The following is a 27968-nucleotide window of genomic DNA, read 5'->3' on the forward strand; positions in this document are numbered from 1 at the left end:
TTGTTTGGTTTCTGGTGAGAAGGAGATGTTGATGTTTGTTCCTTGTGCATAATCAAAACCATGAAATGGTCCCCAAAAGGTTGTCTTAATGCTAGTTGTTAGTATCTTAATGTCTAGGTCTCTTCGTCTCACATGCTCTGCCCATTCCCATTCCCTGGAGTCTTCTGTCTTGTCTTATCATTCTCCTATAAAGCGTCCTCTGTCTTAAACCCAAGTTTACATTGTTAAAGTCTCATTTTGATACTAAAGCAGCATTAAGATTAGAGCCTGTATTGTTCTAGTCTTTTTTGTTCCTTTTCAGATCATGAAAATGCTAAAATATTTAGTATAAATATTAACCAGATATAAACGAATCATTTACAATTATACATCCTTTGATTCATAATTGTCACTTTGAAATACCAAATTGTTAACTAGTGAAGAACACAGCTTAAGGAAAAACTTTATATATTTTTTGTAGACAAAAGAAAGTTATTAATATGATGGGTCCTGAGAGTAGAACAGACCTGTGGGACCTGCATATTAGGCCCACTAAAGTGAGCTTTAACCATTGTCTCTTGTTTTTATCTCCTTTGACCTTTAACAAAGCATAATCACTACCTTTGCCTGCGTTGAAAAGTCATACTTAACCCTTAAAGCTACAAGTCTATAGAACATTTGTCTCAAAAATAAATATGCTACAATCTAATAACATTGTCTATTTGTAGCCGAGATGGTTGGCGAAAATGATCTTAGTGGATATAATATTCTATGGTTGGAATGATAATATTTATTGCCATATTTGCCCTGCATCGAAAGCTACCTCTACCGAACAATGTTCCGTAGAGCAAAAGCTTCGTTTTCGTCATATACATTATCTATTTGGTATTGTAGAAGGGCAGTTTGGTGAATTAACAAGACATGTAATCTAATTACACACATAAACCAATGCTTAGAATTAATAAGAAACGAAGATATAAGTAGGAGACATGTGTTAACGGCATCTTCTATGAGTCAACCATAGTCCCAAATTGCCTTTGTACAGATACTTTATCTATACCAAATTTAAATTCAAACTCTTCATTTTTCTACTTCTTCTCTGTTTAAAGTTTTAACATTGTTTATCACTGTTATTTTACAGACAAATTGCACATTAAAAGGAACAAACTTTCATCAAATTGAGTGCAAGTTTTTTAGCTTTATGATTGTTTCTGGTGACCCACATTCTTAATTAACTGTTCCCTTCATAAAGAGAAGAAGAAGATTCTTCGAAATCTCTTCTTTTGTCAAGTCTTCTCAGCTAAAAAAGTACAGAAAGCCACCATTAATGCTGGTCACCTCTCTGTCTTTAATGTTCTTATCACCTTCTTACCTCTAGCTTCCCCAGTTTCTTTCTCGTCTATGTGTTAATACGACAAACACACACACACAAGAACACCGAACATTCTCATCCACGGTTTCTTTCTGCATTTCTCCTCACTTCCTTCCTCCACTCTCTTTCTTCTTCTCCTGCTTTTCGTTTCCTTGGAGTTTTTTTCTGTAGAGGAGAGCGTCTAGGATCACGAGCTGTGTTTAGTTTCCTTGACTTGAGTTGACTAGCCGTTCCTCTTTGAGTTAAGTTCATTGTCTCCACAGTTTCTGGAGACATTGTGTGTGAATTTACAAAGACACCTCTATTGGTCTCTTTCACTTTCCTCTTCTGCTAATTTTATCATGATTCACTCAAAGGTCTCACCTTTACTCTTTCTTTCATGGCTCTTGCTCTTACAAACCACCCATCAACTTCAAAACTCTCAGACCCAGGTCCTGTACCAGCTCAGGAAACATCTAGAATTCCCCAAAGCTCTCGAATCTTGGGGAAGTTACTACGGAGACTTATGTCAAATCTCTGCAACTCCTCACATGAGCATCTCCTGCGAAGGTAACTCCATCACGGAGCTTAAAGTCATGGGAGACAAGCTTCTAAAACCGTTTGGTGAGTTTGATGGAGCTTCACTACCAAACCGTACTCTCTCTGAAGCTTTCTTAATTGATTCCTTTGCTACTACATTGACAAGGCTAACAAGCTTAAGGGTCCTTAGCTTAGTGTCACTAGGCATCTTTGGTGAGTTACCAGGGAAGATTCATCGGTTGTATTCGCTCGAGTCCTTGGATTTGAGCTCGAATTATCTCTTTGGTTCTGTCCCTCCTGATGTTTCCAGATTGGTTAAGCTTCAAAGCCTGATGCTTGATGGAAACTACTTCAACGGCAGTGTTCCTGACGCGTTGGCTTCCCTGACTAACCTCACTGTTCTTAGCTTGAAGAACAACCGGTTCAACGGGCAGTTTCCTTCTTCAGTTTGCAGAACTGGAAGACTAACGAATCTTGCTCTCTCTCACAATGAGATCTCTGGTGAGTTGCCTGATCTTAGTAAGTTAGAGCATCTCCATATGCTGGATCTAAGAGAGAACCGCTTTGACTCTGAACTACCTATGTTGCCTAAGAGATTGGTTACTGTTCTTCTGAGCAAGAACTCATTCTCCGGCGAGATTCCTAGACATTTTAGCGGTTTGTCTCAGCTTCAGCATCTTGACTTGTCGTTCAATCATCTTACCGGAACTCCACCTCGGTTCTTGTTCTCCTTGCCAAGCATTAGTTACTTGGACTTGGCGTCTAACAAGCTCGGTGGGAAGCTGCCACTCAATCTCACCTGTGGAGGCAAACTCGGTTTTGTGGATTTGTCTAATAACAGATTGGTTGGGACTCCTCCTCGCTGCTTGGCAGGCTCTTCAGGTGAGCGTGTTGTTAGGCTCGGTGGAAACTGCTTGTCTATAAACAGCAGTCATGATCAGCATCGAGAGTTCTTATGTGAAGAAGCTGAAAGAAAGCAGTTGCAAGGAAGGAAAATTGGGACTTTAATTGCGATGATTAGTGGAGCTGTTCTAGTTCTTGCTTTGGTTGCACTCGGACTAGTCCTGTTATGTGTAAAGCGTTCATGTTGTTGTTGTTCAAGAGGAAAGTCAGTACCGAAAACTCGGCTTAAGATTCTGACTGATAATTCACACACCAGTCTCTCCTCTGCAGTTCTTGCTAGTGCAAGTGAGTAAACATAACATTGACTCAAAAATGTTAGACCTTTCCTCCCTGCTAGCAGGAGTTTAATATATACTTGTAACGATCTTGCAGGGCTAATCTCTCAAACAGCGAAGCTAGTTGCACAAGGTGTGCCCTCATGCCGTTCATTTTCTTTTGAAGAGTTAAAGGAAGCCACAGAGGGTTTTCATTCATCACGTTTCTTAGGTGAAGGCTCCCTTGGAAAGGTATGTTTGATCTAACTAACACAAGATTTTGATTCTTGTAGCCTCCTTACTCTGCTTGTTTTGATTCTTTGCAGCTATACAGAGGAACACTGGAAAATGGAAGTTTTATAACTGTGAGATGTTTGGTTTTATCAAGAAAATTCTCTAGCCAAAGTATCAGAGGTCACTTAGATTGGATGTCTAAGCTCAACCATCCTCATCTCCTTACCTTCTTGGGCCATTGCACTCAAACCAGCGGAGAACATGATCCTGCAGCTACCATACTCTACCTTGTTTACGAGTATATTCCCAACGGGACATATCGTGCGCATCTCTCAGGTCAGATTGACTGACATATATAGTAAACTCAAAGTTACATTGGAACTATGTACTTGGGAATTCAAATGTTGTTAGAATATTGTAGAGTCTTGCTCGGAGAAGATCCTAACGTGGCCAGACCGGTTAGCAATTCTGATTGAGATAGCAAAGGCTGTTCATTTTCTCCACACCGGTGTAATGCCTGGCTCCTTCAACAATCATCTGAAGACTAACAACATTTTGCTTGACGAGCACAAGATTGCAAAGCTCAGTGACTATGGAGTCTCTGCCATCATTGAAGAGAATGAAAAGCTTGAGGTGTGCTCCATTTCCTTCTTCTCTGTTTGTCTTCATTCTGTATTCTCTTCAGGACTCTGTTTTGATTCTGCTTCTACATTTTGCAGACAAAGTCAGAAACCAACAACAAGTCAAAGTGTGTATCTTTATCCCTTCTATAGCTAAAAGCCTAAAACTCCATGGCACCTAAAAAACATGAGTTATTTTATTATAACCTGAGGAATATTATGCAGAAAAACAGCTAAAAGAGAGGATGATGTGTACAACTTTGGATTCATACTTCTTGAATCTCTCATAGGACCATTACCCACTACAAAAGGAGAGGCCTTTATTCTCAATGAAATGGTAACAAAACGAATAAAGAATTCTTTCATATATTTTTTTTATTTGATTGAAACGAAGTTAGTTAATAGGTGTTGCTGCAATGCTACGTTTTATGCAGACGTCATTTGAGAGCCAAGACGGTCGTCAGAAAATAGTGAGTCCAACGGTGCTAACAACTAGCTCTCAGGAGTCTTTAGCGATTGCCATCTCAATCGCTAATAAATGCGTTTTGCTTGAACCTTCCGCAAGGCCTTCCTTTGAAGATGTTCTATGGAACTTACAATATGCGGCTCAGATGCAGTCTGCCGCAGACGCTGAACGCAAGTCTGACACGTCTCCATGAATCCGGAGTGCGAGTGTTTGATAATTTTTTTTTTTTCGGTTTTTCAAAATGTAAAGTTTTATAAGTTTGGTCTTAATACAAGCTAGCATATTAAGGTTTCTAATACAAAAAAAGTCTAACATAACAGTTCTAATGTTAGGCCTTCAACCACTCGATCATCTCTTCAACATCAGAATTATGACTGAGTATCTAGGTGATATAAGTAACTGTAAATTAAAGGGCAACACACATTTTCATCTGCTTTAATCGAAAGTAAACTTAAACAGTAGCTGTAGATTTGGATTACACTGGTTTCAGCACCTCCTCTCCCATCTCCTTGCATTGCACCAGTTTTGTGTGTTATATAAAACAAAACGTCTGTTTGCTACTAATAAAAGCAAATGATAGAAAGTTTTTTGGATGAACATCAGATATTTGAGTTTTCTCAAATCCCGAGATTAATGTTGACAAAAGAAAATCTCAAAATTAATCCATGAATGAGCTAACTTCTAGGTAAAATATATTTTCGTAAATCCATTACGAATTAATTATATGTTCAGGTCAAAATATAAGACCAAGTTGTACATACAAAATGCTTATAACGTTACATGCAGTAAAATCGGAAATGGATAGCCAGTTTATACAGTCATACCGGATCCGGAAGTATGCACTCACGTACACACCACCAGGCGAGAAATGTGGCCGATTCTTATGGTATAACTGAGTATGTTGCGATTAATAGTGGAGTGCCTAGGGAGTAGGGATGATAAATGTGGACACCAAATATGAAACCAAGACCAAGTCTTGGTCTATATATAAATTATTTGAAACCTCACATTTTTTATATTATCTAAAACGAAACATGTCTCGAGGTTTTTCTATTTTTAATGTATCTCTGAGTCCTCCTGACACCTTACACTGTGCGCACGGTGTGAAATGGAAGCAACCAGATGAAGAAATACAATTTGTTTTCTTGAGTTTAAGAAGAATAAAACAAGTAACGGAAGCTGAAGTCACCACTCCACTTATCCGTCCCTACCCCATCTCCTATCGCCTTTAACAGTTTCTTCTTTCGTGTCCCCTATCTCTCTTTCTTTTTCACGTCTCACGAAAACACAACACGAATATTACAAATCACTTATATGGTATTTTACAAATATATATATATATTCAGATAGCTTTTCTTACTATCATGCATTTTTGATAATACTAGCTAGTGAGCAGGAAGATGTATTTCCTTGCTAGATTTTTGTATTTGTAGATTTTGGGATTACTTTTCTTATTAGTAAGATATATTTAACTTTTTTTTTGCTTTTATTTGGTTAATATCGTATATACATAGTTCACGAAGAATAATATCATATTTTCTTAGTACAAATTTAGGAGTTGTCGACGACATTTACGTGTAGCAGTGGGTATTTATCATGCAATTATTTGATTTTCTTTAAACTAGAAACTTGTTGGGGGTGTGATAATATTATAAAAGTCAGCCAAGCGAGTCCACCAACATACCATTTTGTGATATCCATTATTATTATTTTTTTTTTAAACAATTAATTCGTTTCCCATTATCATATCCACCATCCCTTCTCTATATATAAAACCCTTTCACTTTACTGCCTACAACGAGACGACACCCCCTCAATAGCCGGTTCGGTTATGGCTCTGTCCGGGTCAATCCTTTCAGCCTTAATCTTCTTCGCTCTTTCCATTAATCCCCTCGAAGCTCGTGGACCATTCGACCGGCTAGCCCGGAAGCCGCCGCAGAGGACTGCTGCTGAAGGCATATGCGCTTCCTCTGTCCGCATATTTGGTTACAAATGCGAAGAACATGATGTACTATATACTTTTTTCCAATTAATGAATGTAAATATCAGCATATATATATGAACTCATGAGTGATTTTAACTGTTTAATCTCGAAGGTGGTGACTCAAGATGGATACATATTGAATATGCAAAGGATACCGGAAGGACGAGCCGGCGCCGGAGATATGTCGAGGAGACAGCCTGTCCTAATACAGCATGGGATTCTTGTCGTAAGTTTAACTCTTCTCTACCCTTCCGCATTTCATTAGCTATTTTGTGCAATAATTAATTGTGATACGTTACGAATTTGTTTTATATTCAAATTTGAAGAGATTTTTTTTTATAAGTATCCCACCAAACAGAAGAAATGATCTTTAAAAGTAAGAATTAAAAGTGAGAAAAATGTATTAGGTAAAAACTCTATACCCAATTTTCACAAGAGTACAATTGTAGGAAACGATTTCCCATGTGCATACGTTTGTTTTAGGAGGATAAACATATCAGTACGAAATTGTGTAGCACTCGAAGTTCTAGTGTTTGCCTAGCGAGCATGTACACGTACACTGAGTAGATTTATATACGACTTCATTGCGTATTTGTTTGTATAGTTAATTGAGTGTGAAAGGAATGTTTCCACTCACTTCTATGTGTCAGTTTCAACTTAGGAGTAAAACTAAAATAAATATTTACATATCTTAGTGGTGGGTAAAATATAACATAATAAAATAAGAGACATCATGAGTGTTATCATGTGTCATGTGTGACCAACAAATAGCGTTACTAAAAAGGTCATTAAAATAAAGTCAGATGAAAACATACTTTTCTAGTATGGGAGAATCGTTGTTTCAGCTAAGTTACATAAGTAACCATGTTGACTCTAGTAGCCATTGAGGATTAGTAAAGTTCAAATAATGAATCGGGATCTGGAAAGAAATTAAATCATGAAATTATATGTGCAGGATGGGATGTCGTGGCTGTTCAATCCGGCGGATCAAAATCTACCGTTAATTTTGGCTGATCAAGGATTCGATGTGTGGATGGGGAACACAAGAGGGACTAGATTCAGCAGGAGACACAAGTACCTTAGCCCTAATCAACCGGTCCGGTTCAGTCAACCACTCCTTAATCAGTTGATTATGTTCCTCCTTAATCAGTTGATTATGTACGTTTCATCTTTTTGTAAAGAGACCGAGATTAACCGTTGTCACGTTGTACGTAGGCTTTCTGGAACTGGACGTGGGACGAGCTTGTGAGTTACGATCTGCCTGCTATGTTTGACCATATCCACGGCCTAACAGGCCAAAAGATTCACTACCTCGGACACTCTTTGGTGGGTCCAACGTTATCAACATATAGTTTCTATGTTTATACTTTTTTTTATGTTTATAACTTACGTCACAAAATAGAAAAATATTTGAAATGATATTTGAAATATACATCAGGGGACTTTGATAGGATTTGCGTCGTTCTCGGAAAAGGGGTTGGTGGACAAATTAAGATCGGCGGCAATGCTGAGTCCTATTGCTTATCTCAGCCACATGACCACAGTCCTCGGCGACATCGCCGCTAAAAGCTTCCTCGCTGAGGTCTCTACCTCCTCACTCTTCTATTTTTTTTATTTATAAAAATTTGTGCCTAGCTATAAAATTAATGAAAAATAACTAGTTTGTGTCTTTAAACACAGGCCACCGCCATTATAGGAGTGGCAGAGTTTAACCCCAAGAGGTAGATCTTCACCTTGTTTATCTTATAATATGTTTGTATTTAACTTTGTTTGCTAACGTGAAACAATAAAACAAATTTGGCAGTGGACTAGTAGGGAATTTCATAAAGATTATATGCCGTCAAGCAGGGATCGACTGCTATGATCTAATCTCTGTTATTACCGGTAATGCAACAACCAAGAGTTACCATTGATAAATTAATCAAATATTCGTAAAATATTTTTGACAAAAAAGTATACAGGCAAGAATTGTTGCCTTAACGCATCAACCATTGATCTATTCCTGGCGAATGAACCACAATCTACTTCCACCAAGAACATGATCCACCTTTCTCAAAGTAAGTCGAACAAAATTTCAAAAAATGTATTTCTTAAACCATTACATGCACGTGTCGTTAAAATAAAATCAAGATTATATTTATTTTCGTGTAGCGGTAAGAGACAAGGTGTTAAGAAAATACAACTATGGAAGTAGCAATTACAACATGAAACATTACGGTCAAGCGTTGCCGCCTGCTTACAACATATCGGCGATCCCACACGACCTTCCCCTTTTCTTCAGCTACGGCGGTTTAGACAGTCTGGCCGACGTGAACGACGTCAAGTTTTTGATCGACCAGTTTAAGTTTCACGACGTGGATAAGATCGATGTGCAGTTTGTGAAAGAGTATGCTCATGCTGATTTCATCATGGGTGTTACTGCCAAAGACGTTGTTTATAACCAAGTTGCTACCTTTTTCAAACGACAAGTTTGATTTTAGTATAAATCATTAGGTTATATGTACTTCCATGTGCCCATATATTCTTCAATTGTTTTCCCCCAAAAAAACGGGCAAAATAATAAAGTTACAATTACTATATTCTATTATTTTGTTAAAGAACCACCGCTATCTAACTTATTCTAAATTTAATTATTAAAAAACTAATGCTAAAAGAAAAAAAAAGATATAGCCTAATAAATACGAATTATTTCACTTCAAATCATTTTTAAGAAAACCATTAGAAATCAAATAAAATTTTTAATTTCAAGATATGTATGCGCATAAATTTTATTTATATTTGCGCTTAAATAAACTACAAAATTCGAAAATCATTTTACTTCAAATCATTTTAATAAACCATTAGAAAATCAAAAGAAAATATTTTCATTTTCAGATACGTATCCGCATAAATTTTATTTATAATTTCACATATAAAACTACAAAATTCGAGACAAAAATTATCGAAAAAATCGTAAAACAATAAAAACACTAATCGCTGTTGGGCCTGTGGCCCAAGACGTAGTATTAAACTTTCAATAATCGCTGTGGGCTCAGAAGTTACGGGTCGGGTCTCAAAACGGTCAAGTAATAAATTGAATAGCTCCAGTGAGCAATTTGTTTACTCTATCGACTGAGACGCAGCGGAACAACGGCGACGAAGACGAATCAGAAGCTGCGTATCTTCGCATTTTGTTAGGTACGCTGCTCTTTCTCGATAGATTTTGTAAATAGGCTCCGGAGATTATCCTTACTCGTTAAATTGTGCATCAACCTTAGAAAGAAAGAAAAATTAGGGTTTTTAGGCTCCGATTTCTCTAGGTAGCCGATCTATCGTTCCCTGGTGTTTGTTAGATTAATCAAACAGAAGATTTTATGGAATCATTACAAAAGGTGTTCTCTTTATGTGGTTTTTAACCAGATTTGTATCTGAATTGAAGTGTAGTTTTCAAAGGCACCAATGTCTGCTAACAACAACAATCCACAGAAGCCTCAACAAGGCTCTGCGCCTTCACCCTTCGGCGGTAACCCTGGGATGGCCTCTGCATCTGTTCCCGGAAACCAAGGCTTCACTCAGCCTCACATGGCACCTAACTTTCCAGCTCAGTTTCAATTCTCACAAGCCCAGGCCATGGCCCATGCTCAAGCCCAAGCCCAGTCTAAAGCCCAAGCTCAGTTCCAAGCTCAGATGCAAGCAGGGATGACTATGAACCAAGGGCAAGGCTCCCAGGGGATTGGTGGTGTGTTGGGTTCGTCTTCTCCTTCCATGACTCCTGGTAGCTTGAACATGAAGAGGTTCCAGCAGAGGCCGCCGATGCGGCCTCCTTCTGGTTTCCCCGCGAGTAACAACACTGTCTCCCCCATGAGAACGATGGAGTTGACTCCTGCTGCGAGGAAGAAGAAGATGAAGCTTCCTGAGAAGTCGTTGCAGGAGAGGGTGGCAGCAATCTTGCCTGAGTCTGCGTTGTACACGCAGCTTCTTGAGTTTGAGTCAAGGGTCGATGCTGCTTTGAGTAGGAAGAAAGTTGACATCCAGGAGGCTCTTAAGAACCCTCCTTGCACTCAGAAGACGCTTAGGATCTATGTGTTCAACTCGTTTGCTAACCAAAACAATACCATCCCTGGGAATCCAAACGCTGACCCGCCGACATGGACTCTTAAGATTGTTGGTAGGATCTTGGAAGATGGGGTGGATCCGGACCAGCCAGGTTTTGTTCAGCAAGCAAACCCGTCGCATCCCAAGTTCTCGTCTTTCTTCAAGAAGGTAATAGTTAACCTGGACCAGAGGCTGTATCCTGAGAACTCGGCGATCACATGGGAGAGCGCTAGATCACCTGCTCCTCAGGAAGGGTTTGAGATAAAGAGGAAAGGGAATCAGGAGTTTGCAGCTACTATTAGGTTGGAGATGAACTACGTTCCTGAGAAGTTCAAGCTTTCTACTGCGTTGATGGATGTTCTCGGGATTGAGGTTGAGACCAGACCAAGAATAATCTCTGCGATATGGCATTACGTTAAGGCGAGGAAACTGCAGAACCCAAACGACCCTTCTTTCTTCAACTGCGACGCTGCGCTTCACAAAGTGTTTGGGGAAGAGAAGGTGAAGTTCACAATGGTCTCTCAGAAGATATCTCATCACTTGTCACCTCCACCGCCGATTCATTTAGAACACAAGATCAAGCTGTCGGGAAACAACCCGGCTATATCGGCATGTTACGATGTCCTGGTGGATGTGCCGTTTCCGATTCAGAGGGATCTGAACAACTTGTTGGCCAACGCAGAGAAGAATAAAGAGATTGAGGCTTGTGATGAAGCGATATGTGCAGCCATTAGGAAAATCCATGAGCATAGGAGGAGACGTGCATTTTTCTTGGGATTTAGTCAGTCGCCGGTTGAGTTCATAAACGCACTGATCGAATCTCAGAGCAAGGATCTGAAGGTTGTAGCGGGTGAAGCCAGTCGAAATGCTGAGAAAGAACGTCGAGCAGACTTCTTCAATCAACCTTGGTAAGCTCATTATTTATGTTCTCTCTGTTTTTGTCTGATAACTTCACTCGCTACTAGTCTAGTAGTAAGTTGTGAAAGTGGAGGAACTTCACTGATTGATTGATGATACGTTTCTGAATTATGAAATGTTGCAGGGTTGAGGATGCGGTAATACGTTACTTGAACCGGAAGCCAGCAGCTGGGAACGAAGGACCAGGAACCTGGTGAGTATCTTGCAGGTACCTTACCATCAAGTCTAAAGAACAAAAAAATGTTGTAGGAGCAATCTGGTTTATTTGTAATTTCATGTATGATGAAACCTTAGTACTTCATAATTTAGCTTTGATTTGTAGCTACTTTGGTTGATTCTTAATTATACTTTTGATAATAAGCCGAACTAATATATATAATCTCATCATACCGTTGTGTTTGCATGATAAAACAAACATAACTCAAGTAAAGAGTGTGTTTGTGCTTAATCGCTGGTCACTAAGGAAACTAAATATGGCTGGTCTGAACAATATAAATAAGCCTAGTCATGCTTGAAGAAATAAAATCAATTGAAAGGGCACAAGATCACCACATGATGTAAATAAGCTCTCATGTGTTTGTAGATTGTACGCATTTGTTGGTCACCTACAGTGAGCTTAGAAATAGTTTTCTTATTTGTGGTTGAAACTTGAAATGATCAAACGTAGAAACGTCTTTACTTACAGCACGCTAGCGTTATTTGATCATTTTTGTGTGTGGAAAATAACACTTGAACCATCTGCAATTTGAATATTCATTTGTTCAAGAGTCTCTAGTATCATAGAAAAAGGAGAACTAGTGCTGTCGGTTTTGATATGATAAAAGTTAAATCATCATACACCAAAAAGAAAGCAGTGATTAAAGTTACCAAAACTGGTTATATTAAATGTTTATTCGAAAAATATCTGCTTCAACATAAGAAGTTAAGACCATGATTAATCTCAGTCTCTTAACTGAGATTCTTAGTTTCGGCTAAGAGACGGTTTTTAGTTTTTTCTTAGATTTTAACAAAAAAAAACTAAAAACTGTCTCTTAAAATAAAAAAAAAAATATCAAATCATGAGTTAAGAACTCCGGCTAAGAACCGTTGAGTTAAAGTTGATGAAAATTAGAACAGGTGTATACGCTGAATTCAAGGGTCAGTCAAAAGTCATTATCATATTAGAATGGAACAAGACCACTTTTTCAAACTCATCTTTTGGATTAGTCTATCCTTTTGTGTTTAACGACAATAGTATTAGTTAGCGATATATAATTAACAGTTATCAAAATAATATTATTCCATGCAGATGACTGACCTATTGTTTAAATGTCACTCTCAATGAAACCCCATGACTCAAGAAATGTCCTCGCTTAAGTAAAAGCTGAGAAGACCCCAGTTGTAAAATGCTGTCATTCATCTGCGAATGTGACATTTGTCATTAACACACACACAAAAACACTTTATTCTACAAAAGCGGCTATACATATATCTGGTAGCATATCAGAGTGTTGTGGTCTTTCATATCCAAGAGGGACCGTATAGAGAGGTTGTATACTGTTAGTCATTCAAGAAAACACATGATGTTGTGGTTCTTAGTGGGGATGTTGTTCTTTTGCATGGTGCCCGAGTCAAATGCTCAATTGTCAGAGAACTTCTACGCCTCGACATGCCCTAACGTGGAGCTCATCGTTCGACAGGCGGTTACAACTAAATACCAACAAACACCCATCACGGCTCCAGGAACATTACGGATGTTCTTTCACGACTGTTTCGTTGGTGTATGTACGCTTTATTGTGATCTTGAAGCTTTTTTGTATTGTTATTCTTGTTTTCATGTGGTTGGTGACTGTATAGGGATGTGATGCTTCCGTGTTAATAGCATCTGACAACGGAGACGCGGAGAAGGATGCTCACGACAATATATCTCTCGCCGGAGACGGATTCGACACCGTGGCTAAGGCTAAACTCGCTGTGGAAGCTCAATGCCCTGGCCTTGTCTCATGTGCTGATATTCTGGCTCTGGCCGCCAGGGACGTGGTTGTCCTCGTAAGTCAACCCTCATCATTGTCTCTTCTTCTGATTCACCAAAAGTGAATGATCACTAGCCATGAAAACATGGTTTTCTTTTAAATGATGGGCATTTTCACTTTCTTTTTCTTCTAACTTTTTCAAAAAACAAACTCTTTTAAAATCGCACTTTCGTAAAAAAAAAAATTGTTGGATAAATTCAAAATTCATTCAAAATGATCACTAACAATGAAAACATGGTTTTATGTTAGATGATGGGCGTTTTCACTTTCTTTTTCTTCAAACTTTCTCAAAAACAAACTATATTAAAATCGGGAATTATTCGGCCAAAAAAAAATTTCGTCGAATAAATTTAACATTCATTCGAAAAAAGACCAGTAACTATGTTATATCGTTAGGCTGGGGGTCCAGGGTTTAAGGTGGAGCTAGGGAGACGAGACGGACTCGTGTCACATGCCTCTAGCGTAGACGGGAAGTTACCAGGACCAGAGCTAGACGTAACCGGTCTAGTCAATCTATTCGCTAGTAACGGTCTTTCAATAACCGACATGATTGCTCTCTCAGGCGCACACACATTAGGATTCTCTCACTGCGACCGTTTCGCTCACCGTCTCTACAACTTCTCAGCCCTCATGCCAGTAGACCCCACGTTAGATCCGGCCTACGCACAACAGCTGATGCAAACCTGCCCTCGAGTCGGGTCGGAACCTAACGTTGTCTCAACCCTTGACGCCACCACCCCAGATGTCTTCGACAATGCCTACTTCCAGAACCTCGTGGCAAGGAAAGGACTCTTAACCTCCGACCAAGTTCTGTTTAACGACTTCAGGTCTCAGGCAACGGTGGTCAGGTTTGCAAACAACGCTGAAGATTTCAACAGCGCTTTCACCTCAGCTATGAGGAAACTCGGCCGCGTTGGAGTTAAAGTTGGGAAACAAGGAGAGATTAGAAAAGATTGCTCTGCTTTTAATTAACTTTATATATTTAAAATGTCATAATCCAAAATGGAACATTTATTCTAATAATCTTTTATATAAATCTACCAATCGTAGATGTGTGCCGTGGATATGAATACAAACCAACAAACAAAACTGACAATAACAACAACAACAACAAAAAAATCGAGACCAGAGCAAAAACTTCTGTATCGGCAAAGGCAAAACAAAACCAATGAATAAGAAGCCAAAAGGAACAGATTAAGCGCGGGTCTTGCCATAGAGCTGAGTGTAGACAGACTTGGTACGACGCACGAGAATCATACTCAAGATGCAAGCGACGATACAGAAGCCAGACATTATAAGCGACGTCAAGAAGTAACATATTGAACCTTCGCATTTAAGGACGTCATCCGGATTAAAAACAGACCCGTGCGCTTGTCTCTCAGCTTCCATGTCGTATATGCTGCTCGCAATCATACCCGAGAAGACGAAGGACCCGACCGGGAGGGCCAGCGTCAAGAAGTTGTATAGAGCTCCAAACTTTTTCAGACCGAAGAGCTCAGAGGCAGTGGCTGGGACAATAGCCCAGTGAGCACCGTACCCGAGTCCAATCAAGAGTGTGCCAATGTACATGGCTCCAGGCCATCCGAAGGCAAAACAAACATGTCCCACGGCCATTACTATCTGAGCCACGGCCATTGCTACAGGCCTTGGGTACGCATAGTCCCTTCACATTATTTAAAAATCAAAATTCAGACACAAAGCACAATAAACAGAGATGTAAATAAATAAATAAACAGATGTAAATAAGCAGAATCACAACAAAAAGTGATGTCTCGAAAATTATATTTAGCCCATGTTCAAAATAAATAATATTAACAGTTTATTTAACTGAAACTAGGAGTTTCCTGCTCCATAAGCAGTAACAATATTTTTAAAAATTATAGCTATGTTCAAAATAAATAATATTAACAATATATTTAACTGAAGTAGTTTTAAAAGTTAGTAACTCTATTTATATATTTTGATTATTTTTTAAATGAGCATTAAATTTAGTAGAATATCTAAATTTTTAAAGTTTTAGGCCATAATTTATATATTTATTGTTTCTAAATTAACCCTTTTTTTATTTTCGGACCATTCAACTTAAACATTGCTATTAGATAGACAACAAACCTGACAACGAGCTCAGAGAAATAACCGCCGGAGATACGTCCAAGGAAGTTCCAAATGCTGATCATAGACACAAACACGTGAGTGTTGTCATAACCAAGAGACTGACTCATCTGACCAAGATTGTCTATTACAGTCAAACCGGAACCACCACCGAGCAGAAGTGAGAAGAATATCAGCCAGAAGTCTGCCTTCACGAGTGCCTGCATTAGAGTAAAATCTTCACCTCTGTGCGGCCCTCTCCTTCCCTTCACCCGGACTGCTCCTTCCGCAGCTGCCTGCATTGCATTTAGGGGTGGATACAAATCAAATAATATCAACTTTTTGGTATTTGTGATTACAAAACCGGATATCAGCTTCTTACAATCAATATAGATATTGTTTTTTAGTATTTTTTTTTCTGCTCGGCAACTTTACGGATATCCGAATTTTTCTAATTGAATAGAAACGAATAATAAATCGAATCAAATTTAATGAATAAATGCCCATCGTACCTGCATTAGCTGTGCTTGCAAATGAGCAATTCTCTTATGCCTCTCTGAAGCAGGAAGCAAATCAACATCTCTTGGTTTCTCATCTTCCACTTCACTCAGGATCAAATCAGGTGTCCGGAGCCCTGGATCTTGGTCGCCTTCCCGTTTAGGTACAAGTGGTTCCTCCACCATATCAGCAGGACCGTTCGAATCACTGAAGAAACTCGTCATGATTGGGACCAAGACCGGTGCAAGAAGAATGAAAAACAACACAACGGTGAACGCGGTGACTACGTTAAGGCTAACAACGACGAGATCTTCGATAAGCATAACGGCCATGAGATAAACCGCGAGGAGAATGCAAACGCCGTAGATGAAAGTAAAGCTAAATCCATCTGTTGGACGAATCTGCCTGTGACCACCAACGGGTCTGATGAAGAACATTAGCGGAATAACGACAACCGCAGGGGCAACGGCGACCATGAAAATGAGAGAGGCGGGGTCGGGAGAGTTGATGACTGTGTATATCTGAGAGAGCATTGCACCGCCTAGGCCGGCGAATCCTTTGAGGATGCCCACCACTGGACCTCGGCTCTTGGGGAAGTTTTGAACGCCAGAGACTAGCGACGCTGTGTTGAAGTAGGTTTCTCCGTTGTTCCCAACGAATATGAGAATACACATCTGAAAAAACATACAAGAAGAAGTTGTGTCAGCACAACTTAATAGGAAAAGTCAATAGCTTTACCAGAAACAGAGCAATTCCAATGAAAACAGAACAAGAGATGAGAAAGTAAAAAAGAGTAAAACTTTAGTGGATTTGACAGTGACTTATGAGTAACCAAACAACTTAAAAAGCATATACTAATCCTCTTTAACACTTCTCCCAGTAAGCCAGCCAATCTAACTACATTCATCATAGGAGAAGTCAATAGCTTTCCCCAGAAACAGAGCAATTCTAATGAAAACAGAACAAGAGATGAGAAAGTAAAAAAGAGTACACTTTCATGGGATTTGACAGTGACTTATGAGTAACCCAAACAACCTTAAAAGCATATACTAATCCTATTAACACTTCTCCCAGTAAACCAGCCAATCTAACTACATTCATCATAGGAAAAGTCAATAGCTTTCCCCAGAAAACAGAGCAATTCCAAAGAAAGCAGAACAAGAGAATGAGAAAAGGGAAAAAGAGCGAAAATTTCATGGGTTTTGAAAGTGACTTATGAGTAACCCAAACAACCTTAAAAGCATATACTTTCCGAGATTCTCTCAGACAATAGTTGAATTAATAGAAAGTCTCCAACTTTTTCACCAATCAAAAAACATAAACAGATGAATCTGAAGGGAACAGTTTAAGAGAGAGAGAATAAGAATGAAACTCACAGCCCATAGAGGAAGAATCGGAGCACGGCCAGTGACGATAAGCCAAACCCATCCATAACCAACGAGGTTCTGAACAGCGCCGACGAGAAGAGCAGCCCAGAGAGGCAACATCTCCGAGAGATACCCTGCGATGAAGCCGACACTGTCGCCAAGATCCTTCGCCACTCCGAGCCTGGCGAGCTCCTTCTGGTTGTAGTTAAGAGAGCTTTTGATGACCGGAGAAATGCTTCCGAACAAGTAACCGATACCGGCGCAAGACTGTATCCACATGGCGGCAACGAAGACAAGCCATCGGTTGTTTATGAAAGATACGAACTTTTCTCGCGTTGTTGACGCCATTGAAGAAGAATCAGAGATCAAAAGGACAACAGATCGGTGAAAAAAAAGGTTTTGTTTTTTTTGGGGTGTCTGATTGTCTATTTGTATGTCTTTTTTTATCGCTTTATAAGTTTTAAATTATAAAAAGACAACCAGACATTGAGACATACTGTAAGAAGGGGATCGTAAAGACTGTAAATAGAGCACGCCAACAAAGCTGAGTGATTAAGTTTGTTGATTAGTAGTAAATAATATGATTAAAACTTATTAAGTGCATTTTTTTTTTTTTTTTTTTTGAAACAAAACTTATTAAGTGCATAGATCTACAAATTAAGGAAGAAGACGTGTACAAATTGTATAACAAAAGGCTCGATGATTTTTATGAACAGTCCATGTAAGATTTGTTGGGTGATTTGGTCACGTTAACTCTTCAATGCCCAAGTGCGTGTCTGCCATCTTGCACTTGCAGTTGCAGTCTTTTCTTAATTAAGAGTGATTATACTATTTGTTTAATTCTCGTGTGTCTTTGGTGGATATTTTTATAAAAAAAAATACTATAATTAACGATTATTGTATACAGTCATTTGAATAATTTGAAATGATGAAAGCTAGCATTAGTGAATGCTTGAAAAGTAATTGCTTTAACGTCATTGTCAGTACCAATAAGTTGAATTGAATCTTTATCGCAATCATTTTTTTCTGGCTGGGATCAGAGGTCGTAAGAAACGAGATAAAAGTGAGAACATATGAAAGTACGGTGCTCCTCCTATCAATGAGCTGTAAATATCTGCAACATTTATGTAGGAATACATCGTTTCACTATTTTAAAAATCAATCAGAAGAATATATAAATCAATAAATGTATGACATGGTGTGACTTGTGTCATTATCAAATTAAAAATCATATGTTACCCTTTTGGTTCTATACTATTTGTCTTTGTCTAGGTTATAGACGAGTAAAGTTACGTTGTAACCGACGGGAGCTATTAGTTTTGGTGGTAGCCGTGGCACATAGAGCATAATTAACCCTAACACATAAATGGGGTGCTTAATTTTCTTTTTTATGTGATTTTTCTCTGATTAAAAAAAAATTAAAAATGAACTAATCGCAGACCGTCATGTGTCAGTATAACCCGCAAACAGTAGAACAACCGACGCTTACTGCGCTTGTTCAAGCGCTGCTGCTTACTTTTTCCTTTTAAAAAAAAAATGGTTAAGCACCAGGATAACCACCCCGGTTAATGGTGGTCTAACGGCTTAGCCTGTCATTAAGGACCTGAGGTTCAACCCATCACCTTTTAACGAGGTAAAAATGCTGTGAAAAAAACTTTATTTGTATATAATGTCTATACAAAACACAACTTGCATGCATGACCTTTTTTTTTCCAGTAGCTTTAATGTACATGAACGCAACTTGCATGCATGTCTAGCGTCTTATTTGCAACAGAACACGAGTCTGTTCAAGTAATGAATATTATTGGTTTTACATGGTCATACACTTGTACGTTTTCTTGTCAAGAATCGCATTTGCAAATCAATTATTCGGTGAAGAGTCGTTTTCACGTGTATTATTTTATATGAAAGAAATATGTATATATTTAGATTAGTCCAACATGTTTTTAATATTCGACGCAACAAATAAAAGAAACACATTCGTTTAACTTGCGTAATAAAATACATATATGAGCGGCTTGAGTCGGATATGGATAAGCTATCAATTTATATGGACAAGAATTTGATTGTATCATCTGTATTTTTTTCTGGCATATAATGTCGTCTCCTAGAAATTCGAACAACTTATCCATTTGATGTTGTGTCCAAATGAACCAGGAGTAGCCGCTATTTCTATAAAAACTAATCTTCTAGACATTTATAGAAATTTACTTACGATGAATTCATTGATAAAGACAGAAACTCAATGCTCAAAGGCCAAATGTCTCTTGCAAAAAAAGAAAAAGAGACAAAGTGTCTCTTCTAACAAACAGAAAAAAACAAGAGCTACTATACGTACATACCCACGAGATCGAATCAGATTCTTAGCATACCCAAGAATCAATATATGGTGTGACAATAGTATAATTTTATAGTTTTGATACTGCAGAGAATGGTTCTTTTCTTCACCTTGCATACTTCTAAATTCGTTCGGTTGATCAAGTTTATGCTTCATTACGATCTCATAATTCTTCACACAAGCATCCTATAAAGCAACATACATATACACTAGCTATAGCCTGTAGCTTATACAATGAACTCTTGAATTTACCATACATATTAACCGGATTGTTTTAAGATATCGAGACGATGGCGTTGAACTGGGGACCAGTGTTAATGTCGGTCATTCTGTTCATCACATTGACACCCGGAGTACTGTGCCAGCTTCCGGGGAAGACCAAAGCGGTTGAGTTTGGCGGATTTCAGACAAGCGGCGCAGCTATAGTCATCCACACTCTTATCTTCTTTGCATGCATCACAGTCTCCCTTATTGCTCTTCATATCAACATATACGCTTCCTAATCAATTTAACATTGCCGTGTCCCTCATTGCTAGCTGCATCCTTAATTTTATATCCGAATCTTTTTCTTATTGTTTTTCATCAGCTTTGATTTCTAATTCCCTTTGAATATTCCCTTCCTTGTTGTTTTATTAGTACCTTTTTTGAACTACTATTAGTATTAGTACCTTCTACAATCATATGATTTCATTTTCTTATATTCATCATGCATGGACGAGACTGACAATTCTTTTCATAAATTAGAATCTAAATATATGTATGACTACGGATATTCCACTCTTGAAGGCTAATTAACAAAGTATTTTAATATTAAGATGTATAGTATTGACAAACTACTTGATGAAAATTGTTATTATGAAAAGTTGAAAACAACATATGAATATATGATATATCTTCATGGAGAAGCAATATATAAGTAAACTGATAAGTACCTCTCGCCACAAACTTGCACTCAATCGGAACAAGTTATCGTCACGTCAAATGTAGTAGATCATTATCAAGTTGTTTTGTTATTTGAATTTTTGAACTCAACATCATCACCATTTCATTACTAAAGCTTTTAAGTTTTAACTAAAAAAAAAAGAGAAAATCGGCTGGTGATTTGGGCTTTTGATAATCTTAAAGGGCCCATATAATTGCAAAATGACGGCCCATAGAAAGAGAGGCGAATCACGAATTCACGATCAAGGAACGATTTCACATAAACCTTCCTCTTAAAATCCCTAGCGTCCGTCCACTGGTCTGCGATCTTCGAATCTGATTTTTGGGAATCAAAGTACTATAATGGGTTTGACGAATTTCATACTGACGGTGGCCGGAGTAGGCGCCGTTGTGATGCTATTGAAGGGCGACGTGAAGCAATCTGCCACCGTATTGAGGCGCAACGTCAAGCACATCCGCAACTGGCTCGAAGAGGAATCTTCCGCCGCCTCCAAGTTAGCCCTCTTTCTCTTTCTCGATCATGATTCCTTTTTTTATTTTCCTTTCACGAAGGTGTTTGTTTAGGGATTATGATTTTGTCTGTTATGATCCTTAGTTTCTAATCATCCGCAGCTGCTAGATTTCATTTCAGAGTAATCTTTGATTGAATTCGTAATGATAATTCAAACGAAACTGTAGTTTCTTTGGTGACCAGTTTCTAAGATTTGGTAACTTTAATTTTTCTTCCACTAAGATTGATTAGTGTAGTAATGACTTGATGGTGACACTGGTTTAAGTGTGCAAAAGAGGAGCGTGGTTCAGTGCTGGTTATTAGATAGCAACCCAAAAGCAAAGTGTGTGTGTGAGTGGCTGATGAGTTTGCCTGTGGGGTTTTTTTTTTTTCAGGGCAGCGCAGTCAGCAAAACCAAAGGAAATTGAAACCAAGGTTCCGGAGAAGGATGTTCCAAAAGACAAGAATTAGTTTGTGTGTGTGTGTAGTGCTTTTCTGTATACATACACGAAGGCTTTTTCTGTTTTGTGAAGAGTTGTGGATGTATGACTCCAGTTTCAACACTACTTAGCTGTGAATTTTTGTTTTGGTTTGTCAGTCTCCATCTCTCACATCTTAGCGCTTGACCACTGTTGGAAGTGAATGAAACACAATAATATCCATTATACTTCTTGTAACTCACATTTTCCAAGGGATTATTTCTTTATATATATCTGAAATTTGATTGAACATGTACTTATTTGGCATCCGTAATTGCATACTCTCTTCGTTACTTATGTCTTCATCCAGTAGATCACATGTGCTTAAAGCCTCTAGCGACGCATTGTGGTCACAATTTGTATGTTTCTAAACCTTGGTTAATGAAAAAGTTGTCGTTGAGTTAAAAAAAAAATTGCATATTCTCTTCTGAAATAAAGCTTAACAAAAGCTATTAGCTCGCTAGAGTTTTCCTCCCTCGTCGTGATGAAAACCGTCTTTTAAGAAAAAAGCCTGGCATGATAAATGGGCATTCTGTTGTGAAGGCCCAACAATGCAGACTCTTAAAAGAAAATAAATTTGCCTGAAAAGCCCAAGGCTCTATTCCTCCATCGCATGCGAGGGTAAAAAGGTAACAAACACTCACCGGGACTGAGAATTTTCCGCCAATAATTTTCCGATCATACCGGAGCTTTTATACAGTCGACCATGTTACTTTCGACGGTTTCGAGCTCCGCGCCTGTCTTCCGCATCGGTGAACCACCGGTGGCCGCAATTGGTTGGAAGCAAGCGTACGCCAATTCCTCCTGACTTCCATAAATCTTCGTCATCGCTTTATCGCCACTTCTTTAATTTCTCTCACTGTGTTTTTGGTTCGGTGACAGGTTGAGATTTCGGAGGACGACGAAACGTAGTGTAATCTCTTGCGATTATTCATGCCTCGAGGTGAGTGGGTGGATGTCTTTTTTCAACTATGATTCTTCTTTCGTTTTCAGTGAATGTAGTTGATTCAGCTTAACATTTTTATTTTCCTCTCTGATCGTTTGGTTTGTGTTCATTTGCATTTTGAAGGTTAGGGATATATGCTACCGTCCACCTGGAACAGAATTGAATATTTTGAATGGTGTTAATCTTTCTCTCCGTGAGAAGAGGTTCTCTTTCCTTTTATCTCATTTATTGCGTTGTCTCTCTTTTGAGCCATTTAGCTTCTTTCTCTGCGTGTATAATAAGCATGCCTAATAAATAGTTTTGCGTTTCTATTCTTTCTGCAGCTTCGGCTTGATTTTTGGCAAGAGCGGGAGTGGGAAAACTACCCTTCTTCAGGTTCATTGTTTCACGATCATACACAGTTTTTAATCTTACAAACCTTCGGGTCTTTACCTTCTTGTCTTTTGCAGCTTCTGGCGGGGCTGAACAAACCAACATCAGGTTCGATTTGTATCCAAAGATATGGGGATGATGGCCAACCAAATGCGGATTCTGAGTTGTTACCCACTGAAAAAGTTGGCATCGTTTTCCAGTTTCCAGAGAGGTACTAGTAAGTCATTATTACCCTTTTGTTTGATCTTATCAGTGACAAGAAGATACTGATGTGTAGTTTTTGTTGTTGTTGTTGTTGTGGCTAGATTCTTTGTGGCAGATAATGTGCTTGACGAAATTACTTTTGGTTGGCCAAGGCAAAAGGGTAGTTTGCAGTTAAAGGAGCGTCTGACTTCAAACCTCCAGAGAGCATTTAATTGGGTATCCCTCTCCTCCTGGTTCGGTCAATGGTCATATTGTGTTCACTGATACTCTCTTATAGCTTCTTTCTTCTTGAATTTTTAGGTTGGGTTAGACAGCATCCCACTTGATAAAGACCCTCAGTTATTAAGTGGAGGTTACAAGCGTCGGCTTGCACTAGCTATTCAATTGGTGAGACCAAAGTTTTTTTTCCACTTATGCAAAAATTGATCTGTTCTAAGTATTCATGCTTTTTGTAGGTGCAAACTCCTGATTTATTGATTCTGGATGAGCCCCTCGCTGGTCTTGGTATGACAGATCCTGCTTCTTCTCTCTCCTGTGTGTTTTTGCTTGTCGTTCTTTACAGAACATGTTTCTTCTTTTCTTTTTGGTGTTCTCTCTGCATATGATCTTAATTTTTCTTTTCATTTGCATGGAACCCACGAACGGTTTCTCGTACTATGTCATTATTGATTTTTCTCTGCATTCAGATTGGAAAGCACGTGCAGATGTTGCAAAGCTCTTGAAGCACCTAAAGAAGGAACTGACTTTACTTGTTGTAAGTCATGACCTAAGGTATGCTCAGTTTTTTCTTTCTCTTCTTCGCTTCGGTGTTAATGATTTTGCACACTTTCTTTTATATTTTTCTCATGAACATAGCGCCTTCTCTACACATGTACCTTGTTTGAGCTATTGTTATACAGTCGTCTCCCATATTTTCTTTTCTTTCAAGTATTAGTTATGGACCTTTTTAAGTAAAACAGTTTGAGCTCTTGTTAATGCGATGAATCCAATTTTTCTCCCTTAAACAGTAGCTGCTATTGCTTTTCACCTCTCGTGCTTTTTGTATAAAATATTTCTGCAGAGAGTTAGCAACCTTGGTCGACCAGTCATGGAGAATGGAATCAGGTGGTGTTCTTGTTGCAGAGCGTCCACCAGTTTAGTTCGATATTCATTTTTACCGAAGGTCCATCTACTTTTGATTATTCTGGTATTCTTGCAAAAAAGTGATATGGGATTTAACCCACGCATACATTTATTATTGTATGGAGTTTAGAGAGCCGCTCGTTCTTTTGTATAGGAGATAATGACATGTTACGGTGTATCAGTTGAGAGAGATGCAGTGTTTCTCTTATGAGATCAAAACGTATAACTGGATTTGAGTCAATGCGGACAAGAATGTTTTCTCTTCATTTTAGTTTGCCAAACCATGGATATGAGATATCTTGCTGCAATTATAAAACCCGGTGAATATTTATTATTACATAGAAGGGCATAACGACCATTCCCGCTAAATTTTGAACACATTTTACATAATCACACCACACGATTCACACATGCATGAACTGACATAACTCACTCGCACTTTTTAATTTGCGTTTCTTCTCATCCCTTACAGCTCCAACACGAAGTCTGCAAAGCAATGTTGGATTATTATCTCGTTCGACCACAAGCAGAAAACTAGTGCATGCCTAAATGGCATTGTATAATTTTTTTTTGTCTTTTAAAGTAAAGATCCAAAATCACATTCTTGCTTTGAAAAAAATGGGCTTATGAATATATCAATTAGTTGGGTATGATGGTGCACTTACAGTCTTCGTCTGTTTTGATCCAGTGTTCTCCTTTTCCAGATGAATGTGAATTTCTTAGCTCGTATTGGATCCATCTTTTACTTGTCTTGTGACATGGTCTCACCTTCTCGGACATTAGTCCAGTAGAATTTCCTTTGCTGTTTTTTGGTTCTGTCATGCTGCTGTATATTTTGCTTTCCGTTATGGATTCTTCTGGATATACTTTCCTATGGAAAACTTGTGCCATCTGCACTTACAATAAATTTAAAGTTTGTTAGAACCAAGCTTTTCACTAGAGCTAATTCTGCAACAGTACTATAGAAGTGCTCTAGAAAATGCTTTCAACATGTTGTATATTTCAAGATGTTGCATTTTATAGATAGGCGTTTTAGAGAGCAGAGAAAAAAAAATCATACCTTTTGGAACTTCTTCTTGGTGGAAGCTACTTCAGTTTTACCACTGTCAGGGCTCCTGGAGGATAGGTGAAGCTTTTTCAGTACCTTCTTCACAAGATGCTTTGCAGACTTGTGAGTTGAACTGGCTTTCTTCTTTTTCTCCTCATACTTGTTTTCTGAATGCTTTTCTTGCACCTCTGTTGCCTGAAACAGTTCTCCAAGTGATGCCCGTTCCTTCTTGCCTGCAACCTTTGTTTCTGATGATTCGATTTGAGAGCCAAAAAGATACTCTTGGAGCGGGAACTTCATTGGCTGATCATCTTCTTCGGCATCTACTCCCTCAGCGGCCTCAATGGTGGATGCAATAGTGGTAGTGTCGCTGTTCCTTCCTGATGGTTGGTTGTGTCCTTCTTTAGCTTCAGCCTCAAGAAACTTTTCCAATTCATTGCTAATGAGCTTCAGATCATTCTCTGTTACTTCTGCATTATCTGTTGCTGGGTCCCCAGATGTCATGCCAAATGTCGGTGTTGCTGGTTCGTCCAGAAATGTTTCTCCACCAAGGGTTCCAATGGCAAGAAAGCCATGAAAAAAATCACTGTTTCCCGCTTCACTGAGTCCTGCGAAGGAGCTTTCCTGGAACAGATTAAATTGTTTGCTGATTCCAGTACTGTATCTGGGGCTATCAAGGGACGGATGAGCTGAAAGGGGGAAATGACCGTTACCTGAAAAGGATTTACATGTGAAGAGAGGAGTTGTTAATTTTCTTCCAGCAAAGTGATGACAGCTACTGACGGAAAAAAAATAATGCATTTGCTCAAGAAATAATGAAAATGTCGACTTGTTGCAGTATACAGGCAGAGGCATCGCTAGCGAGAGATCTAGTTTAGCTGCTCTCACTCACGAAATCGATGGCCAAGTGTCAGGCAAATTGCTTTACACACGAGCACATGCACCCTACTCTTCTATCAGGTCAGTTGTTTAATTTTGTACAAATGGATGTTAAAGTAGTGAGACAATTAATGACTAGGCCCTAAAACGCTTGCTAAGTCTTATTGCTATTCTCCTAGAATTCAACACGGTTCCTATTCTTGTTCCCACACATTTTTTGACAATAAGCATTTAGAGAACTAAGAAGTACGGTTTAGTTACCAGTTGTAGCATCTTTCAATAGTTGTTTGCTATTATCCCGTGACTTATGATGCATCCAGCCCCAAAACTGTCAGAAAAATACGCATGGGTAAGTGTTGGCTACGAGTTAGTTGATATTTTTGTAGATATGGAACGTACCTTCATTTTCGTTTTGATACACGATACTAGAGGAGAAAGTGACTTTTATAGGGAACCATGATTGCTTGAATGCCCATGATATAGTAGTGAGTTAGTTCCTAACAGTACCTAAAGACTTTTAGGTTGATGACAGTGGAGACCAACACCAAGAAAGCTACAAAATTTTGGTTGGCCGTTCTCTTTCAAGATCACATCAAGAACAAGTTGGAGGCCCCTTACAAACATGAGGCTACTGTTGTGGTTACATGACACGGAATTGGAGTAGCTATCCGTAATTACAATCATCTATCATCTCAGGTATTACAGTTTGATCTTGAATTGAGTTTCTATATCATAAAAAGTAGTGGATATTTTTTTGGCGTTCATGAGCCATCGATATTATATTAACGAGTCGTTTTGTTAATAAAATATCCATAATAGTGGATGCAAAATGAATATTTCTATTGCTTTGTGTTGTGTAGCCTCTTGATTTTTAGAAATTCTTTCCTGCTAGTTTTGATAATATAATCAAACCATCTCATGTACGCATGAAGGGAGTATGCACTCTGTTTGTAATTTAGATACATAGCGAACGTGACTGGATGGTACAAACTATTAGTTATAGAAGAACAGTAAGCTTTGTTGTACACTGTGCTGCTTTCCAGAGAGATTTATTTAGTTTTATTTGAAAGAAGGATCAGTGCTGGCTCCTTGTTCACTTAAGAGTGATTGAAACTGCATTATGTTCAAATAGTTTCCTATGGAAAAAAGTACTGTTTCGTTCTGCTTTTTGTAGTCTTGGCCGTCTCTGACAAGAAGAAAAGGCATATATATATATATGACTACTGTTGTGCAGAAATGTAAAGAAAGAGTGCTTTTCCCAGGAAGCCTATGGGAAGCTCTGTGACAGAACAACAACGACTGCTTTTGATACTAGTTGATTTAGACAAGTGAAGCCGTCCACGACATCAGGTACTGTATTTCTGCAGCAATGTTTTGTTTGCGTTGTAATATTACTATTGATAATGTAGTGGGATTTTTCGCCTTTATTAAATACCCAAAACCGGGTTCCTTAGCCGTAAAAGCACATTGTTTTGGTAGATGCAAGTAGGAACTGAACCGTAAACACTTAGGCGTCTGTGTGAAAACACCATAGACAGTGAAGCAGATTAGATTAGATTAGAATTGATTTGATTAGATTAGCGGGAACAAAGACAAGGATGAGGGAACAAAATAAAAATGAGAAAGCAAAAGGGTGGTTAAGTAGGATTAAAAGAGGAAAGAAGCATCTGGGGGTGGAAAGATAGGAACAAACACAAGTAGTTAGTTATGAGGTATGGGACCAAGAGGGAAGCAGTACACTTTTGTTCCAGAATTAAACAAACTTACAAATGCTAAGTTTTGCAATCTCGAGTCACTTCCACTGCTCCCACTCCATTATATATATATATCTCTTTGAGAATGTGATGGACTTGTGTC

At 38.6% G+C, this 27968-nt stretch overlaps 9 protein-coding genes across 11 annotated transcripts; 7 read left to right on the forward strand and 2 right to left on the reverse strand.

The window, feature by feature from the left end:
• The first annotated feature begins 184 nt into the window (after positions 1–184).
• On the forward strand, positions 185–4645 carry LOC103846502 (probable inactive leucine-rich repeat receptor-like protein kinase At3g03770). Its single transcript, XM_009123436.3, has 7 exons — positions 185–3058; positions 3146–3279; positions 3354–3597; positions 3683–3894; positions 3981–4009; positions 4107–4218; positions 4316–4645. The coding sequence occupies exons 1-7, from the start codon at positions 1693–1695 to the stop codon at positions 4538–4540; spliced, it is 2322 nt and encodes a 773-aa protein (XP_009121684.2). The 5' UTR covers positions 185–1692; the 3' UTR covers positions 4541–4645.
• A 248-nt stretch (positions 4646–4893) lies between these two features.
• LOC103846504 (triacylglycerol lipase 2) lies at positions 4894–9031 on the forward strand. Its single transcript, XM_009123441.3, has 9 exons — positions 4894–6355; positions 6444–6557; positions 7287–7427; positions 7547–7657; positions 7770–7913; positions 8012–8052; positions 8136–8215; positions 8293–8388; positions 8483–9031. The coding sequence occupies exons 1-9, from the start codon at positions 6179–6181 to the stop codon at positions 8803–8805; spliced, it is 1227 nt and encodes a 408-aa protein (XP_009121689.3). The 5' UTR covers positions 4894–6178; the 3' UTR covers positions 8806–9031.
• Positions 9032–9360: 329 nt separating this feature from the next.
• Positions 9361–11710, forward strand: LOC103846505 (SWI/SNF complex component SNF12 homolog). Of its 3 annotated transcripts, none has more exons than XM_018655610.2 (3): positions 9361–9508; positions 9755–11313; positions 11448–11710. In XM_018655610.2, the coding sequence occupies exons 2-3, from the start codon at positions 9770–9772 to the stop codon at positions 11518–11520; spliced, it is 1617 nt and encodes a 538-aa protein (XP_018511126.1). In that variant the 5' UTR covers positions 9361–9508; positions 9755–9769; the 3' UTR covers positions 11521–11710. The 3 variants fall into 3 exon arrangements, with proteins under 3 accessions (XP_018511126.1, XP_009121691.2, XP_009121690.2); XM_009123443.3 differs by having other exon boundaries at positions 9368–9508; positions 9750–11313; XM_009123442.3 differs by having other exon boundaries at positions 9372–9508; positions 9731–11313.
• A 1025-nt stretch (positions 11711–12735) lies between these two features.
• LOC103846507 (peroxidase 55) lies at positions 12736–14461 on the forward strand. Its single transcript, XM_009123446.3, has 3 exons — positions 12736–13083; positions 13160–13351; positions 13732–14461. Exons 1-3 carry the CDS (start codon positions 12883–12885, stop codon positions 14305–14307), a joined length of 969 nt encoding a protein of 322 aa, XP_009121694.1. The 5' UTR covers positions 12736–12882; the 3' UTR covers positions 14308–14461.
• LOC103846506 (protein NUCLEAR FUSION DEFECTIVE 4) lies at positions 14295–17701 on the reverse strand. Its single transcript, XM_009123445.3, has 4 exons — positions 17301–17701; positions 15939–16598; positions 15448–15722; positions 14295–14998 (listed from the first exon to the last, which is right to left on the reverse strand). Exons 1-4 carry the CDS (start codon positions 17637–17639, stop codon positions 14530–14532), a joined length of 1743 nt encoding a protein of 580 aa, XP_009121693.1. The 5' UTR covers positions 17640–17701; the 3' UTR covers positions 14295–14529.
• An 873-nt stretch (positions 17702–18574) lies between these two features.
• On the forward strand, positions 18575–20306 carry LOC103846509. Its single transcript, XM_033281943.1, has one exon. The coding sequence runs from the start codon at positions 19920–19922 to the stop codon at positions 20130–20132; it is 213 nt and encodes a 70-aa protein (XP_033137834.1). The 5' UTR covers positions 18575–19919; the 3' UTR covers positions 20133–20306.
• Positions 20307–20804: 498 nt separating this feature from the next.
• On the forward strand, positions 20805–21796 carry LOC103846510. Its single transcript, XM_009123448.3, has 2 exons — positions 20805–21065; positions 21457–21796. Exons 1-2 carry the CDS (start codon positions 20914–20916, stop codon positions 21530–21532), a joined length of 228 nt encoding a protein of 75 aa, XP_009121696.1. The 5' UTR covers positions 20805–20913; the 3' UTR covers positions 21533–21796.
• A 321-nt stretch (positions 21797–22117) lies between these two features.
• LOC103846513 (ABC transporter I family member 11, chloroplastic) lies at positions 22118–24450 on the forward strand. The gene is made up of 10 exons (XM_033281933.1): positions 22118–22329; positions 22423–22483; positions 22610–22689; positions 22810–22861; positions 22936–23069; positions 23164–23278; positions 23363–23449; positions 23518–23566; positions 23749–23833; positions 24123–24450. The coding sequence occupies exons 1-10, from the start codon at positions 22247–22249 to the stop codon at positions 24199–24201; spliced, it is 825 nt and encodes a 274-aa protein (XP_033137824.1). The 5' UTR covers positions 22118–22246; the 3' UTR covers positions 24202–24450.
• Positions 24451–24472: 22 nt separating this feature from the next.
• Positions 24473–26751, reverse strand: LOC103846512 (protein LAZY 1). The gene is made up of 5 exons (XM_009123450.3): positions 26511–26751; positions 26373–26439; positions 25245–25945; positions 24850–25075; positions 24473–24670 (listed from the first exon to the last, which is right to left on the reverse strand). Exons 1-5 carry the CDS (start codon positions 26514–26516, stop codon positions 24651–24653), a joined length of 1020 nt encoding a protein of 339 aa, XP_009121698.1. The 5' UTR covers positions 26517–26751; the 3' UTR covers positions 24473–24650.
• Between the last annotated feature and the right edge of the window lie 1217 nt (positions 26752–27968).

This window comes from Brassica rapa, chromosome A10, assembly GCF_000309985.2.
Source record: "Brassica rapa cultivar Chiifu-401-42 chromosome A10, CAAS_Brap_v3.01, whole genome shotgun sequence".
NCBI lineage: Eukaryota > Viridiplantae > Streptophyta > Magnoliopsida > Brassicales > Brassicaceae > Brassica > Brassica rapa.

What these genes read in the sequence shown, in the direction of transcription:
- LOC103846502 (XM_009123436.3), top strand. Translation starts at nt 1,693, where the DNA reads ATGATTCACTCAAAGGTCTCACCTTTACTCTTTCTTTCATGGCTCTTG. An exon ending in GTGAAGGCTCCCTTGGAAAG is followed by an intron (nt 3,280 to 3,353) that starts GTATGTTTGATC and finishes GATTCTTTGCAG; the next exon opens with CTATACAGAGGAACACTGGA. An exon ending in CCTTTATTCTCAATGAAATG is followed by an intron (nt 4,219 to 4,315) that starts GTAACAAAACGA and finishes CGTTTTATGCAG; the next exon opens with ACGTCATTTGAGAGCCAAGA.
- LOC103846504 (XM_009123441.3), top strand. Translation starts at nt 6,179, where the DNA reads ATGGCTCTGTCCGGGTCAATCCTTTCAGCCTTAATCTTCTTCGCTCTT. An exon ending in TACAGCATGGGATTCTTGTC is followed by an intron (nt 6,558 to 7,286) that starts GTAAGTTTAACT and finishes TTATATGTGCAG; the next exon opens with GATGGGATGTCGTGGCTGTT. An exon ending in CTAAAAGCTTCCTCGCTGAG is followed by an intron (nt 7,914 to 8,011) that starts GTCTCTACCTCC and finishes CTTTAAACACAG; the next exon opens with GCCACCGCCATTATAGGAGT.
- LOC103846505 (XM_018655610.2), top strand. Translation starts at nt 9,770, where the DNA reads ATGTCTGCTAACAACAACAATCCACAGAAGCCTCAACAAGGCTCTGCG. An exon ending in GACTTCTTCAATCAACCTTG is followed by an intron (nt 11,314 to 11,447) that starts GTAAGCTCATTA and finishes GAAATGTTGCAG; the next exon opens with GGTTGAGGATGCGGTAATAC.
- LOC103846507 (XM_009123446.3), top strand. Translation starts at nt 12,883, where the DNA reads ATGATGTTGTGGTTCTTAGTGGGGATGTTGTTCTTTTGCATGGTGCCC. An exon ending in TTCACGACTGTTTCGTTGGT is followed by an intron (nt 13,084 to 13,159) that starts GTATGTACGCTT and finishes GTGACTGTATAG; the next exon opens with GGATGTGATGCTTCCGTGTT. An exon ending in CCAGGGACGTGGTTGTCCTC is followed by an intron (nt 13,352 to 13,731) that starts GTAAGTCAACCC and finishes TTATATCGTTAG; the next exon opens with GCTGGGGGTCCAGGGTTTAA.
- LOC103846506 (XM_009123445.3), bottom strand. Translation starts at nt 17,639, where the DNA reads ATGGCGTCAACAACGCGAGAAAAGTTCGTATCTTTCATAAACAACCGA. An exon ending in CGATTCTTCCTCTATGGGCT is followed by an intron (nt 16,599 to 17,300) that starts GTGAGTTTCATT and finishes ATGTTTTTTCAG; the next exon opens with ATGTGTATTCTCATATTCGT. An exon ending in TGCAAGCACAGCTAATGCAG is followed by an intron (nt 15,723 to 15,938) that starts GTACGATGGGCA and finishes AATGCAATGCAG; the next exon opens with GCAGCTGCGGAAGGAGCAGT.
- LOC103846509 (XM_033281943.1), top strand. Translation starts at nt 19,920, where the DNA reads ATGGCGTTGAACTGGGGACCAGTGTTAATGTCGGTCATTCTGTTCATC.
- LOC103846510 (XM_009123448.3), top strand. Translation starts at nt 20,914, where the DNA reads ATGGGTTTGACGAATTTCATACTGACGGTGGCCGGAGTAGGCGCCGTT. An exon ending in GAATCTTCCGCCGCCTCCAA is followed by an intron (nt 21,066 to 21,456) that starts GTTAGCCCTCTT and finishes TTTTTTTTTCAG; the next exon opens with GGCAGCGCAGTCAGCAAAAC.
- LOC103846513 (XM_033281933.1), top strand. Translation starts at nt 22,247, where the DNA reads ATGTTACTTTCGACGGTTTCGAGCTCCGCGCCTGTCTTCCGCATCGGT. An exon ending in CTTTCTCTCCGTGAGAAGAG is followed by an intron (nt 22,690 to 22,809) that starts GTTCTCTTTCCT and finishes TTCTTTCTGCAG; the next exon opens with CTTCGGCTTGATTTTTGGCA. An exon ending in TTGCACTAGCTATTCAATTG is followed by an intron (nt 23,450 to 23,517) that starts GTGAGACCAAAG and finishes TGCTTTTTGTAG; the next exon opens with GTGCAAACTCCTGATTTATT.
- LOC103846512 (XM_009123450.3), bottom strand. An exon ending in ATTGAAAGATGCTACAACTG is followed by an intron (nt 25,946 to 26,372) that starts GTAACTAAACCG and finishes AATCCTTTTCAG; the next exon opens with GTAACGGTCATTTCCCCCTT. An exon ending in CCAAGAAGAAGTTCCAAAAG is followed by an intron (nt 25,076 to 25,244) that starts GTATGATTTTTT and finishes TTGTAAGTGCAG; the next exon opens with ATGGCACAAGTTTTCCATAG.